Consider the following 15,234-nt stretch of genomic DNA (forward strand, 5'->3'; position numbering starts at 1 on the left):
AAAGAAATTGATCAAATGTGACAATCAGGTTCCAGACTATGGGCCAGATGTAGCAAAGGTTTAGCGACTCGCAAACGGCGAAAATCGCAGTTTGCGAGTCGCTAAAGCCACTTTGCAATGTAGAAATGCATTTTGTAAGTCGGAACAGACTCGCAAAATGCATTTCCGACTCGCAAATAGGAAGGGGTGTTCCCTTCCTATTTGCGACTCGCAATGCGATGTTTGGACTCGCAGTTACCATCCACTTGAAGTGGATGGTAACCCAGTCGCAAATGGGAAGGGGTCCCTATGGCACCCCTTCCCCTTTGTGTCTGGCATTAAACATAATTTTTCAGAGCAGGCAGTGGTCCAATGGACCACTACCTGCCCTGAAAAATACCGAAACTAAAGGTTTCGTTTTTTTTTTCAAAGTGCTGCTCGTTTTCCTTTAAGGAAAACGGGTTGCACTTTGAAAAAAAAAAACTGCTTTATTTAAAAGCAGTCTCGGGCATGGTGGTCTGCTGTTCCCAGCAGGCCACCATCCCCGTGAGTGCCCTGAATCGCTATGGGGTCGCAAATTGCGACCCACCTCATTAATATTAATGAGGTGGGTCTTTGCGACCCCATAGCAACTCGCAGAAGGTGTCTGAGACACCTTTCTGCATCCCAAATTGCGACTTGCAATTTGCGAGTTGCAGGGACTCGCAAATTGCAAGTCGCAATTTGGGAATTTGCTACATCTGGCCCTAAGTGAGAAAGGGATGGAGGACTATGTAACTCTGAAGGCCATCATCTGTCAAACCAGATGGAAGCGGCATCTTGTGGAACACGGGTATGCATTTAGCTGATTTGAGCTTTAGGGCGTTTGTGTTAATTTGTTCTGCTCCTTTTTGCAGACACTGCTGGAAGCTGTATCTTGCGGTGTCATGATTCGTATGTAATCTTATATTAAGATACGTATCGTCTTCCGTATAGTCACCTAACAATTAATGAAAGAAGCTAACAGAGGGACAGACTGAATAATGAGTGTTTGAAAGAGAAGCTATTTGGGACTCCACTTGTGAGCATGTAAAAAAAAAAGATTAGAAGAGAGGCAAACTGGTTGCCTGAAATGAATGCGAGAGAGAGGAAATTGGGTTAGGGAACGCTTTATGTCTGATATCACAGTGTACAGATGGAAAATTAGGATCTTATGGGATACAGCACAAAAGGCTACCAAGAGACCTAATAGAACCAGTGTGGCAGTAACTACTTAGTCCTTGATGGTTGTCAATTGATCAAGTATGGTAACTATACCCATTTCTGTGCCACGGTATGACCTGATAGTGCGTTGATAGTGGTCCAGATTTGATTTGACCTGTTTTACTTCCTTTCCAGCTACTATTGTAAAAGTAAATAAACTGAAAAAGTTACTCAGTACTGCTGGATCTGTCAAAGGGTTTTTCAGAAGCGAGACTACAATGGTCAGTTTCTATGAAGATGTAACTGTTACAGGATCAAAAGACAATGTGCAAAGATCTTTAATATCGTTCTCCAATGCAATGAATATTAAGGAATGGGTGGCATGAGGGTGTTCAGCCCTTTCTGGGATGACAATGGGGCCTCGGAGCACATAAAACAGTTACAAATGTACTCTGAACTCCAGACCCTCTTTGAAAATCTAGTCCTAGCCCATGGTCCCCTATCTTCCTTACGCCAGGACCCTCACTCCTAGCACTGCACAGAGTTCCCACGAAGATAAATAATGCACGATCTTCATGCAGCACAAGTGACTTCAAGCACTGCATCTGGCTGTTCTAACAATGAGACTTGATGTCTGATTTAGAGTTCGGTAATGAAGGAAGAAAACACCAGTTTCTGGAAGAAACCACTCAATCTGATAGAGAATCTACAATCTGAATTTCTTCCACCACATATAGTAGTGGAAAAATCAGCAAATTGAATTTTGTCCGAATTTAGAATTTTCGGACATTAACTGGAGGACTTCCCATGTCCGATCAATTGGAAACCTGGCCCGTGACTAATTTATTTGGGAGTGGCTATGGTATGTCTATCAAAAGAAACAGCTTTAATAGCATAATCTGCTGGCATAATATTAAGACATTTTAAGTAGGGAAAATGGCTGAAGCTCTAGCAAAGGAACTCCTCCAGCATCATTCCTGAAAGGCGCAGACATCACTATAATAGCAGCGGTGGAGGCCCAACCTTTCAATCTAAGGTGCATGATCTATCACCATATATGGGAGAGGGAATTCTGTGGAAAAAATGCCATAAACAGGGATGTTCAAGTTAAGTAGAGTCCTCAGCACGCCGGGGAGTCTAGAAATGTGGGCACTAACAATGTATGAAAAATGTTACTTCCTGTAACAATTGGTTTGCCGCTTCTAGCACTGTAGATTCACATGCTTTGCACACTGCTGCATTCAAGTGCTTGGTAACCATTTTGCAAGTTGTATTTCTTCGATGTACAGGATTCAGTTTTGAGGGGACTCGTACTTTTTAAGGAGAATAACCTGCAGGTGCCATCGCAGATCAGCTAAATCTGCTGCTATGACAGATTGAAAATTTGCTGGTCAAAACGTCAAAGCAGGTCGTATTTATCAAGCTACAATTGCGCCATCTCAATCTTCCCCCAATGGTTATGGTGTGTGTCTTATTTGCATCCCACAAGACACACAGCTTCAGCACACAACAAACTTTTATCTCCTGCGTGGTACTGTGAACCAAATACAAATGGCCTATATAACAATCCTCTTTTTAGCTCATAAAATCAACATTATGCATAATGAAAATGTCACTTACCCAGTGTACATCTGTTCGTGGCATCAGTCGCTGTAGATTCGCATGTTTTGCAATAGCTCGCCATCTGGTGTTGGGCCGGAGTGTTACAAGTTGTTTTTCTTCTAAGAAGTCTTTCGAGTCACGGGACCGAGTGACTCCTCCTTTTGTCTCCATTGCGCATGGGCGTCGACTCCATCTTCGATTGTTTTTCCCCGCAGAGGGTGAGGTAGGAGTTGAATTGTAGTAATAGTGCCCATGCAATGGAGTGACTAAGTATGTACCTATTTAAGGTTGAGATGATACATATACAAATAGTTGAAGGTAACTTCCAAACTGCTACAGGCTCCCGGGGAGGCGGGTGGGCACATGCGAATCTACAGCGACTGATGCCACGAACAGATGTACACTGGGTAAGTGACATTTTCAGTTCGATGGCATCTGTCGCTGTAGATACGCATGTTTTGCATAGACTAGTAAGCAGTTATCTCCCCAAAAGCGGTGGCTCAGCCTGTAGGAGTGGAAGTAGTTTGAAATAATGTTCTTAATACGGCTTGACCTACTGTGGCTTGTTGTGCGGATAACACATCTACACAGTAGTGCTTGGTGAATGTGTGAGGCGTAGACCATGTGGCTGCCTTACATATTTCTTGCATTGGGATGTTTCCTAGAAAGGCCATGGTAGCACCCTTCTTTCTGGTTGAGTGTGCCCTTGGTGTAATGGGCAGCTGTCGTTTAGCTTTAAGGTAGCAGATTTGGATGCATTTAACTATCCATCTGGCTATACCTTGTTTTGATATTGGGTTTCCTGCATGAGGTTTTTGAAATGCAATAAATAGTTGTTTAGTCTTTCTGATGTTCTTTGTTCTGTCAATGTAATACATTAATGCTCTTTTGACATCTAATGTATGTAGTGCCCTTTCAGCTACGGTATCTGGCTGTGGAAAGAACACTGGAAGTTCCACTGTTTGATTTAGATGGAACGGTGAAATAACCTTTGGCAAAAATTTAGGATTAGTCCTTAGGACGACCTTATTCTTGTGTAGTTGTATAAAAGGTTCTTGTATTGTAAACGCCTGAATCTCGCTTACTCTTCTTAGGGAAGTAATGGCGATGAGAAATGCAACCTTCCAGGTTAGGAACTGTATTTCGCAGGAGTGCATGGGTCCAAAAGGTGGACCCATAAGTCTAGTTAGGACAACATTTAGGTTCCATGAAGGAACAGGTGGTGTTCTTGGTGGTATAATTCTCCTAAGGCCCTCCATGAATGCTTTAATGACTGGTATCTTATATAGGGAAGTTGAATAGGTAGTCTGCAGGTATGCAGATATTGCTGCAAGGTGTATTTTAATGGAAGAGAAAGCCAGGTTAGATTTTTGTAAGTGAAGCAAGTAGCCCACTACATGTTCTGGAGTTGTGTGTAAAGGTTGTATTTGATTAATATGGCAGTAGCAAACAAACCTCTTCCATTTACTTGCATAGCAGTGCCTGGTGGATGGCCTTCTGGCTTGCTTTAGGACTTCCATACATTCTTGGGTAAGTTGTAAGTGCCCGAATTCTAGGATCTCAGGAGCCAGATTGCTAGATTCAGCGATGCTGGATCTGGGTGTCTGATCTTTTGGTTGTGTTGTGTCAACAGATCTGGCCTGTTGGGCAATTTGATGTAGGGTACTACTGATAGGTCTAGCAGCGTTGTGTACCAGGGTTGCCTTGCCCAAGTTGGTGCTATCAATATGAGTTTGAGTTTGTTTTGACTGAGTTTGTTTACCAGGTAAGGAAGGAGAGGGAGAGGAGGAAAAGCGTAAGCAAATATCCCTGACCAGTTCATCCATAGGGCATTGCCTAGGGACTGTTTGTGTGGGTATCTGGATGCGAAGTTTTGGCATTTTGCGTTCTCCTTCGTCGCAAACAAGTCTATTTGAGGTGTTCCCCAGAGTTTGAAATAGGTGTTCAGAATTTGGGGGTGAATTTCCCATTCGTGGACCTGTTGGTGATCTCGAGAGAGGTTGTCTGCGAGTTGATTTTGGATCCCTGGTATAAATTGTGCTATTAGGCGAATTTGGTTGTGAATTGCCCAACGCCAAATTTTTTGTGCTAGCAGGCTTAACTGCGTGGAGTGTGTCCCCCCTTGCTTGTTTAGATAATACATTGTTGTCATGTTGTCTGTCTTGACGAGAATGTATTTGTGAACTATTATTGGTTGGAAAGCTTTTAGTGCTTGAAAAACTGCTAGTAGTTCTAGGTGATTTATATGCAGTTTTGTTTGATGTACGTTCCATTGTCCTTGTATGCTGTGTTGATCGAGGTGTGCTCCCCACCCTGTCATGGAAGCATCTGTTGTTATTACGTATTGTGGCACTGGGTCTTGGAAAGGCCGCCCCTTGTTTAAATTTATGTTGTTCCACCACAGAAGCGAGAGGTAAGTTTGGCGGTCTATTAACACCAGATCTAGAAGATGACCCTGTGCTTGAGACCACTGTGATGCTAGGCACTGTTGTAAGGGCCTCATGTGCAGTCTTGCGTTTGGGACAATGGCTATGCATGAAGACATCATGCCTAGGAGTTGTAATATCATCTTTGCTTGTATCTTTTGTGTTGGATACATGCGTTGTATGATGGTGTTGAAATTTTGAATTCTTTGGGGACTTGGAGTGGCTACTCCTTTTGTTGTGTCTATTATGGCTCCTAGGTATTGTTGTACCTTGCACGGCAGAATGTTGGATTTCGTGAAGTTGACGGTGAACCCTAGTTTGAAGAGGGTTTGTATGATCTGATTTGTGTGATTTGAGCACTCTATTAACGAATGGGCCTTGATTAGCCAGTCGTCTAGATATGGGAACACATGTATTTGCTGCCTTCTGATGTGTGCAGTGACTACCGCTAGACATTTGGTAAAGACTCTTGGTGCGGTTGTTAATCCGAAAGGCAGTACCTTGAATTGGTAATGTATTCCTTTGAATACAAACCTTAGGTATTTCCTGTGCGATGGGTGTATTGGTATATGGAAATACGCGTCCTTGAGGTCTAAAGTTGACATGTAGTCGTGTAGTTTTAGCAATGGTAATACTTCTTGTAGTGTGACCATGTGAAAGTGGTCTGATTTGATGAATGTGTTCACTATTCTGAGGTCTAGGATTGGTCTCAGCGTTTTGTCCTTCTTTGGTATCAGAAAGTACAGTGAGTAAACTCCTGTGTTTATTTGTGTGTTTGGCACTAATTCGATTGCATTCTTTTGCAATAGTGCCTGCACTTCTATCTCCAGGAGATTGGAATGATGTTTTGTCAAATTTTGTGCTTTTGGTGGTATGTTTGGAGGGAATTGTAGAAATTCTATGCAATAACCATGTTGGATAATTGCTAGAACCCAAGTGTCTGTAGTGATTTCCTCCCATGCTTTGTAATAATGACTTATTCTTCCCCCCACTGGTGTTGTGTGGAGGGGTGAGTGACATGTGAGTCACTGCTTAGTAGTAGGGGTTTTGGGGCTTTGAAATTTTCCTCTATTCCTAGGGAATTGCCCTCCTCTATATTGTCCCCGAAAACCTCCTCTGTACTGTCCCTGGTAACTGGACGGTGTTGCCTGTGAGGTGCTGGCTTGTGTGCTTTGACCCCGAAACCCCCCTCTAAAGGGTGTTTTACGGAATGTGCTGTAATTCCCTCTGCTCTGCGGGGAGTAGAGTGCGCCAATGGCTTTAGCAGTGTCCGTGTCTTTTTTGAGTTTCTCAATCGCTGTGTCCACTTCTGGACCGAACAGCTCTTTTTCGTTAAAAGGCATATTGAGAACTGCTTGCTGAATCTCTGGTTTAAATCCAGACGTTCGGAGCCATGCATGCCTTCTGATAGTTACGGATGTATTAATTGTCCATGCAGCTGTATCTGCAGCGTCCATGGAGGAGCGGATTTGGTTGTTGGAAATGGTCTGTCCCTCCTCAACCACTTGTTTTGCCCTATTTTGTAGGTCCTTGGGCAGATGGTCAATGAGATGTTGCATCTCATCCCAATGGGCTCTGTCAGAGCGCGCAAGTAGTGCCTGGGAGTTAGCGATGCGCCACTGGTTTGCAGCTTGTGCTGCGACTCTTTTACCAGCTGCATCGAACTTGCGGCTTTCTTTGTCTGGGGGTGGTGCATCTCCAGATGTGTGGGAGTTGGCCCTTTTCCTAGCTGCTCCTACAACGACAGAGTCTGGTGGCAGCTGTGTAGTGATGAAAGCCGGGTCTGTAGGAGGCGCCTTATACTTTTTTTCCACTCTTGGTGTGATTGCCCTACTTTTGACCGGCTCCTTAAAGATTTCTTTTGCGTGCCGGAGCATACCAGGGAGCATAGGAAGGCTTTGGTAGGAGCTGTGGGTGGAGGAGAGTGTGTTGAATAAAAAGTCATCCTCGACCTGTTCTGAGTGGAGGCTTACATTGTGAAATTGTGCTGCTCTAGCCACCACTTGAGAATACGCAGTGCTGTCCTCTGGTGGAGATGGCTTCGTAGGGTATGCCTCCGGAGCGTCGTATAAGTCCCATGCGTCTTGATCTTGGTCACCCTGGCTCATGGTGGTGTGAGCTGGGGAATGTGATGGAGTTTGTGCTGGTGAGACGTGAATCACAGGTGGAGGAGAGGGTGGTAGGGTAACTTTTTTCACCACTTTTGTTTGTGGTGTTTGTTCAGTTTGGAACTCCAATCTTCTCTTTCTTCTAATAGGGGGAAGGGTGCTTATTTTTCCTGTCCCCTGCTGTATGAAAATACGCTTTTGCGTATGGTCTACATCCGTTGAGTGTAGTTCTTCCTCAAACCTATGCTTTTGCATTTGGGAGGTTAGCGAGTGCTCTTCTGTATAAGAGCCTGAAACTGGGTCGGTTGCAGTTTGTTTCGGCACCGAAACCCTGTCTGCATCTTTTTTCGGCTCCGAGGTGACTTTCTTCTTTTTCGGGGCCGAAACCTCTCGGCGTCGATCTTCTTCGGTGCCGCTGTCTCGGCGTCGAGCCGTGTCTACACCGGTATCTCGGTGTCGATGCTTGTCTCCAGCACTTTCTCGGTCCCGAGAAGGCTGCGTGCCGGTGTCTCGACCGGAGTCGGACGATCTCGGCACTGTTTGGGCCTTTTTCGGTGCCGACGGTCGGTCACCGAATTTATGGGTCGAGCCATGGCCTGGTGGCAGTGGCGTCCCCTGGGCCTTGTAAATCTTCTTCTGAGTGGTTTTCGACGTCCTACTCACGGTTTGTGTATCGTCGAATCCTACGGAGTCCGATTCTTGGATCGAAAAGGATCCCTCCTCTTCTTGTTCCTCGAACTCCCGGTGGGCTGTCGGCGCGGACGCCATCTGAAGTCTTCTGGCTCGACGGTCTCGGAGAGTTTTTCGGGACCGGAACGCACGACAGGCCTCGCAGGTGTCTTCGCTGTGCTCAGGTGACAGGCACAGGTTGCAGACCAAGTGTTGGTCTGTATAGGGGTATTTATTGTGGCATTTGGAACAGAAACGGAACGGGGTCCGTTCCATCGGCGTTCTTCTGCACGCGGTCGGGCCGACCAGGCCCCGACGGGGGATCGAAAAAATTACCCCGAAGGGCACCGGAGCTCTTCGATCTTAGACGCGGTGTTGAATCTAACTACGCCGACCCCGAACGCAACAATACCGACGAAAATCTTCTGAAATTAGCTATTTTTCCGTTCCGAAACTCGGAGCGACAGGAACACGTCCGAACCCGATGGCGGAAAAAAAACAATCGAAGATGGAGTCGACGCCCATGCGCAATGGAGACAAAAGGAGGAGTCACTCGGTCCCGTGACTCGAAAGACTTCTTCGAAGAAAAACAACTTGTAACACTCCGGCCCAACACCAGATGGCGAGCTATTGCAAAACATGCGTATCTACAGCGACAGATGCCATCGAACTATAGTTTTAGATTAAAAGTTTGTAGTAAACCAGGGGTACACGCAGCATGAAACTATTTACCTCTCAATGTTGTCTGCTAGCCTCAGCAGTCGTTGCTGTCTGCGGTCTGGATTTAGTTGGGTTTCCATTGAGAGATCCTTCATTAAACGGAAATCAGAAAGAGCTCGATTTGACAAACCTTGAATGAGAAATAAACGGAGTCAAGAGTACAAAATTATAAAACATTCAGTAGGGTATCGCACAGAATAGAGCAACTACAGGGTTCACAACTGTGCTATTCTGCCTTTTGTGCGTAGAGGTTTTAACAATACTATAAATACTGAATAATAATGTATATTTCACACAAAAAAAAAAAAAACTAGGCACCCTAAGACCAATCATGGCACAGAACAGAGATATTAACATGCCGGGACAAAGGATAATTGAAGAGATACGTTCTCATAGCTTCAAAGAATACTTCTAAAAATGTGTCCTGTAGTTTAGATGCATGGAGAAAGCCGTTTGCTACATTCAGTGGTTAGTGATAAAGATAAGACAAGCCGATAATTTACAGTGATGAAACTTTATGGAAGAATATCAATGAAATATTTTTTTCACATTAAAAATGTTCAGATAACATTTTGAAGCTAAAAAAAACCAACTTACAAATCTATTTTTAGCCGTAAATGTATGTTTATGGCAGAAAACATTCCAATTTACATCTGCCAATGATTCACAAAAGGATTTACGGCAGGGATACTCCTAAGAGTTTCTCTGTCACAATAGTGAATATATGAACAGTAGTAAATCTCAGTGGTTAGGAAGTGGGTGCTACAAAGCACAGCATGCCTTGCAAATTTGGGAACACCCACAAACCTGTACAGTTGTGGACATTTCCTAACTCCAAATCAAACCCCTCCCATGCTGGACATAATCTGTAATTTACACCAGCCAAGGACTGCGTTACTTCCCTTCCAAGGAAGGCTAATGGTACACTGTAACATCTGGTGAAGGTGTAAGGTAAGGGCTTTTTCCTTGGGGTAAAATGCTTTCCTAGCATGTGATGGGGGAGATGAAAATGCATTTGCACTGCAGACTGATTTCCTCCTGTCCTTACTTTGTAAGGATGTTTTCAGTGAATAGAGCACCATATTTAATTGAATCCAAAGTTATTTTTAGTTTAATCAACTTCTTCTTAAGAAACTTAGTTATAACTTTCAAAATCTGTCAAGCTCCACTTTGCATCTGGATATCTGAACCAGTTAAGACATTTCATCAGCTGAAACCCATCACAAGGCCTCTGCTGCTTACCACTGAATTATGATCTAATACCTTAAACCAGTGGAAACAGAGGGACTTAGAAAGAGCACTGTAGAACTGGAGTCAAGGAAGTAGGATTTTATGTCAGGACCAGAGGCTCAAATTATGCTAAACTCTTTCATTTATTCCAGTCAGCAGCCTTAACAAAAAACACACATTAATAAAAGACTACAAATACCAGGAATTCTTTGCAACAGTTCTGCACAACAAGCAGGAAGAACGTCCCCATATATCCAGCATCAAGGAAAAGCAGTTCCTCTTTCATCGCTATTCAGCAGCCAAATAAGTGCTTTCCCTTATCTGAGATATTTGGGGGCAGTTCTGGTGTTATTGTACTACTGGTGTGCTGCGTTCATCCTAAATGTGCACCCACTATTGTTAGTTGCTGCTTGCCACACTGTCTGTAGCCTTTTGATTTTCCTGACAAATGGAGTCTTTTTGCTTTAGCGGGGAACTGTGTAACGTTATAAAGCCCCCAGGGGCGTAAGAGCACAAGCACTGCATTTGGCCCATCACATTCACCCAATGTGCTCCCTGATGTGTGCAGCGAGGAGCGTGGGTGGTCTAGAAGCAGGTGTGTGACTGAAGCCCTTTCCACCAGCATTCCATTGACACATCTCGCTGCTGCGAGACACACGGTGACAGCGGCGCACTCTAGGGGGCTTGGGGAGCCTGAGCTCCTCCTTTCAGCATTCCCTACATTCCTCAACACATCTCGATGTTCCTGTCAATTTCCCTTCCATTGACAGTGAAGGATAATTGACTTTGTGAACACTCGAGGCGGTGAAGTTCCCTGCAATACTTGGTAATACCTCGGTCTAGTCTCCAGTTAAGTGGTTTTCCGCGGAGCGTATGCACATAGATTTTTTTCATTCAAAGACCTTTGATTTCGGCAAGTTAAATGTAGGAAGCTGGCTCTTTATTTAAGGGATCAAGAAGAGGTACACTGTGTAAAGAGTCCAAGAAAACCCCGGAGGACTTACATAGGAACAATTGACCCCCAAAAACCCTTTTCTATGGTAGTGTGGATGAGCAGTTAGGCACACTGGGTAAGTGACATTTTCCATTCGATGGCATGTGTAGCTGCAGATACACATGCTATGCATAGACTACAAAGCAGTTAGTCCTCCCAAAAAGCAGTGGCTAGCCTGTAGGAGTTGAAGTTGTTTGAAATAATGTTCTTAGGACAGCTTAGTGGCTGGTTGTGAAAACACATCAACACAGTAGTGTTTAGTAAATGTATGAGGGGTTGACCATGTAGCTGCTTTACATATATCAGCCATTGGTATGTTTCCTAAAAAAGCCATTGTTGCACCTTTCTGTCTTGTAGAATGTGCTTTAGGGGTGACTAAAAGTTGTCTTTTTGCTTTGATATAACATGTTTGTATACATCTAACAATCCATCTTGCTAAACCTTGTTTTGATATAGGATTGCCTGAATGTGGTTGTTGGAAAGCTACAAAAAGTTGTTTTGTCTTCCTAAACTGTTTAGTTCTGTCTATGTAGTATATAAGAGCTCTTTTGAGATCTAGGGTATGAAGAGCTCTTTCTGCCACAGAATCTGGCCGTGGAAAGAAAACTGGCAATTCCACTGTTTGATTGATGTGAAAAGGAGATACTACTTTTGGTAGAAATTTGGATTTGTTCTTAGTACAACCTTATGTTTGGGTACTTGGAAAAAAGGTTTTTCAAGAGTGAATGCTTGTATTTCACTAACTCTTCTTAAAGACGAAATAGCTACAAGGAAGGCAACTTTCCATGTTAGAAACTGAATTTGGCAAGAGTGCATGGGTTCAAAAGGTGGTCCCATGTCTTCTAAGTACGATATTTAAATTCCATGATGGAACTGGTGGTGTTCTTGGTGGAATGATGCATTTTAATCCTTCCATGAAAGCTTTAATAACAGGAATTATTAATAAAGAACTATGTTGAAAAGTTTGTAAATATGCAGATATTGCAGTAGGATGTATTTTTATGGCGGAAAAAGCCAAATTTGATTTGTAAATGAAGTAAGTAACATACAATATGTTGTATTAATGCTGTAAGTGGATCTATGTTTTTAGATTGACAATAGTAGACAAATCTTTTCCACTTGTTTGCGTAGCACTGTCTAGTATTGGATTTTTGTGCTTGTTTAATGACTTCTATAAATTCAGATGGAAGTTTTAAATATCCAAATGTTATGACTTCAGGAGCCAAATCGCTAGATTGAGAGCACTGGGGTTTGGATGCTTGATTTGACCTTTGTTTTGTGTTAACAAATCTGGTCTGTTTGGGAGTTTGGAGTGAGGTACTACAGATAGGTCTAGTCGTGTCATGTACCAAGGCTGACGTGCCCATGTTGGTGTTATGAGTATCATGTTGAGTCACGTTTGACGCAACTTGTTGACCAGAAATGGAAGGAGTGGGAGAAGGGGAAAAGCGTAAGCAAATATCCCTGACCCATTGATCCATAGAGCATTGCCCCTGGATAGGGAATGTGGGTGTCTGGATGCGAAGTTTTGGCATTTTTGCCCTCATTACAACCCTGGCGGTCGGTGTTAAAGCGGCAGAAAAAAAATGGGATTACGACCACGGCGGAAACCGCCAAAATAGACAGCCACTTTAACACTCTGACCGCCACAGCAGTACAAACAGCGCAGCGGTCACCGCCAACAGACAGGCGGAAGACAATGTACCACCCACCCTATCAGAAGATGCCAATCCACCACCTTTTCCGGGGCAGAACCAACACGAACAAAAACAAGGCGGAAACAGGACTTGGAAGGGAAAAAACTCACCTCTCCACACCCCAAGAGGAACCAGGACACCATGGAGCCAGAACTCCAGCTACTCCCTGCAATGGTCTTCCTGCTCCTCTATCAGGAGCACCAAAGATGGCGGCAACGACCACGGTGAGTACTGCACCTACAACACAGGGGAGGGGGAAGGGAAAAGACAGTGACACACACACGCAACACGCAAAACCCACACCCCCACCCACAACAACATACACACAAATACATGCTGCAACATTACATATACACCCCCCACCCCCTTGGAAGAACGCAAGGACAAAAGGAAATTAGTTGAACGATTGTAATCATGAAAAATCCAGTAGTCAAAACTCGAAATACAGTATATGCAATTATGTACACCAACTACACAAGTCCGGATAGTGCACCAATTATTGTCCGTGGACCACTGGGCCCAAAATGCATGGGCGAGGCCCACACTAGATACCAGACTTCAAACGGAGTGAACACTGCAGGGGCATCAGATCGAAATTAAACAGGCACCTCAGGGGGAAGGGAAGGGGGGGCACCTCAGCAGGATGAGTGCCCGACGCCACTGCTCCACGAGGGGGCTCCATGCCCACTGCTTTATCCTGGGGAGTGCAAAGCCACAGTCTCTCAAGTCTCTCCAGTGGGTGGTTTGCCCACTGCTTTATCCTGGGGAGTGCAAAGCCACAGTCTCTCAAGTCTCTCCAGTGGGTGGTTTGCCCACTGCTTTATCCTGGGGAGTGCAAAGCCACAGTCTCTCAAGTGGATTCCTTTCTCCACTGGTTCTGGAGGGGGCATTGTGCCCAGAGTGCTTCATCCTGCCAAGGACTGAGTTAGTGGATGTAATAATCTACTGGTTCAGGAGGAGGCATTGTGCCCAGAGTGCTTCATCCTGCCAAGGACTGAGGTAGTGGATATGATACTCCACTGGTTCTGGAGGAGGCATTGTGACCAGAGTGCTTCATCCTGCCAAGGACTGAGATAGTGGATGTGATACTCCACTGGTTCTGGAGGAGGCATTGTGCCCAGAGTGCTTCATCCTGCCAAGGACTGAGGTAGTGGATACCTTTCTCCACTGGTTCTGGAGGGGGCATTGTGCCCAGAGTGCTTCATCCTGCCAAGGACTGAGGTAGTGGATGTGATACTCCACTGGTTCTGGAGGGGGCATTGTGCCCAGAGTGCTTCATCCTGCATGGACAGAGGTAGTGGATGCCTTTCTCCACTGAAAGTGGTGCATCATAGAAGCTGCCCAGACTTTTGGAACTGACCACCAGGCTCAGACGACTGACCACTGGGGATGGCAGCCATGTCTGCGGTGGTGCCACTGGCTCAGGATGTCGCGGGGCCGCTGGCGGTGCTTGCAACGGTGTCAGTCGCGGCGGTGCTGGTGTCGGCTTCTGTGGCATTGGTGCTGGCGGTGGACTCTGTGGCGGCGGTGCTGGTGGCGGGCTCAGTGACTGCGGTGTTGGTGGCGGTGCAGGTGGGGGTCTTCTCCGCCGTACAGGTTGGCGTCGACGTGGACAGAAGGTGTGACACTCGTCCCATTGTCAGTGCCACCATGCCCTCTCCTGCCCTGCCCTTTATTTTCTGGCCCTTCCCCACCTTAGATGGTGGTGCAGCTGTCTTGCGACTATCCCCTTTCGTTTTCCCTGAGCCCTTGGTGGCAGGTGTTTTCGGCTTCTCCCTCCGGGATGTGGGCAACTTTTTTACTTTTGCAGGTGGCGGAATGTCCTTGCCCTCACTCCGTGGCACACTGGCAGCCCTGATGCTTGGCGCACTCCAATAGCCCGCAGTTGCTGGCACCACTGTACCTGGTGATGTGGTGGCTGAGGTGCTGGGTTGGGACCTGGAAAGCCTGGCTCTAGGGGACGGACAGGGGGGAGGGGGGTTTGTCGGTGTAGGGAAGAGGTCAATATTAGCCAGGAAAAGTTTTTTAGACACACTGGGACGGATGATTGGAGTGGCCTTGGGAGTGGAGGAAGAGGTAGTGGTTGTAGGAGGTGTACGTTTGCTTAATTTGGGTGAAGGTGCATGGGCTGGAGGCTGTTGTGAGGTGGATGGCTGTTGGGTGGGTGTGTGCCTCAGTTTGTGTACTTTGGAAGGAGGGCTCACTGACACACTGGGAGAGGACACAGGGGATGTGTGAATGGTAGTGGGGCTGGTGAGTGCACGTGCGCGGTGTGTGGTGATGGGCGTGCTGGTGATGGAGGTAGTGGCTGAAGATGTAGTGCATTCAGCTGTGAGTGGAGACGAGACTGGGAGGGAGGAGGACGACGTGGAAGAGGGGGACACAGTGGAGGCAGTGGATGTTGGTATTTGTGCATGGGTATGATGCTTGTGTGAGTGCTTGTGGGATGTGTGGTGCTTATGTTTGCCAGAGCCACTCTTGTGTGTTGAGGTGTGTGCATGCTGGTCTGATGGTGTGCTTGGGATAGGCTGAGGTACAGGGGATTGGGTCTGGGTGTAGGAAGTTGGAGGGGGGGAGGCTGGACACAGGGACAATGACTGCCATCAGTGCTGAGGCCAGAGCCTGAA

General features: G+C 45.8%; 1 protein-coding gene across 1 annotated transcript in view; it reads right to left on the bottom strand.

Moving 5' to 3' along the window:
• Positions 1 to 15,234, bottom strand: part of PIWIL4 (piwi like RNA-mediated gene silencing 4) — a 424,835-nt gene that overhangs the window by 186,769 nt on the left and 222,832 nt on the right. The window contains exon 10 of the mRNA XM_069202421.1: positions 8,699 to 8,816. Within this exon, the coding sequence (XP_069058522.1) occupies positions 8,699 to 8,816 (118 nt within the window). The remainder of the gene's footprint in view (positions 1 to 8,698; positions 8,817 to 15,234) is intronic.

This window comes from Pleurodeles waltl, chromosome 8 (assembly GCF_031143425.1).
Source record: "Pleurodeles waltl isolate 20211129_DDA chromosome 8, aPleWal1.hap1.20221129, whole genome shotgun sequence".
NCBI lineage: Eukaryota > Metazoa > Chordata > Amphibia > Caudata > Salamandridae > Pleurodeles > Pleurodeles waltl.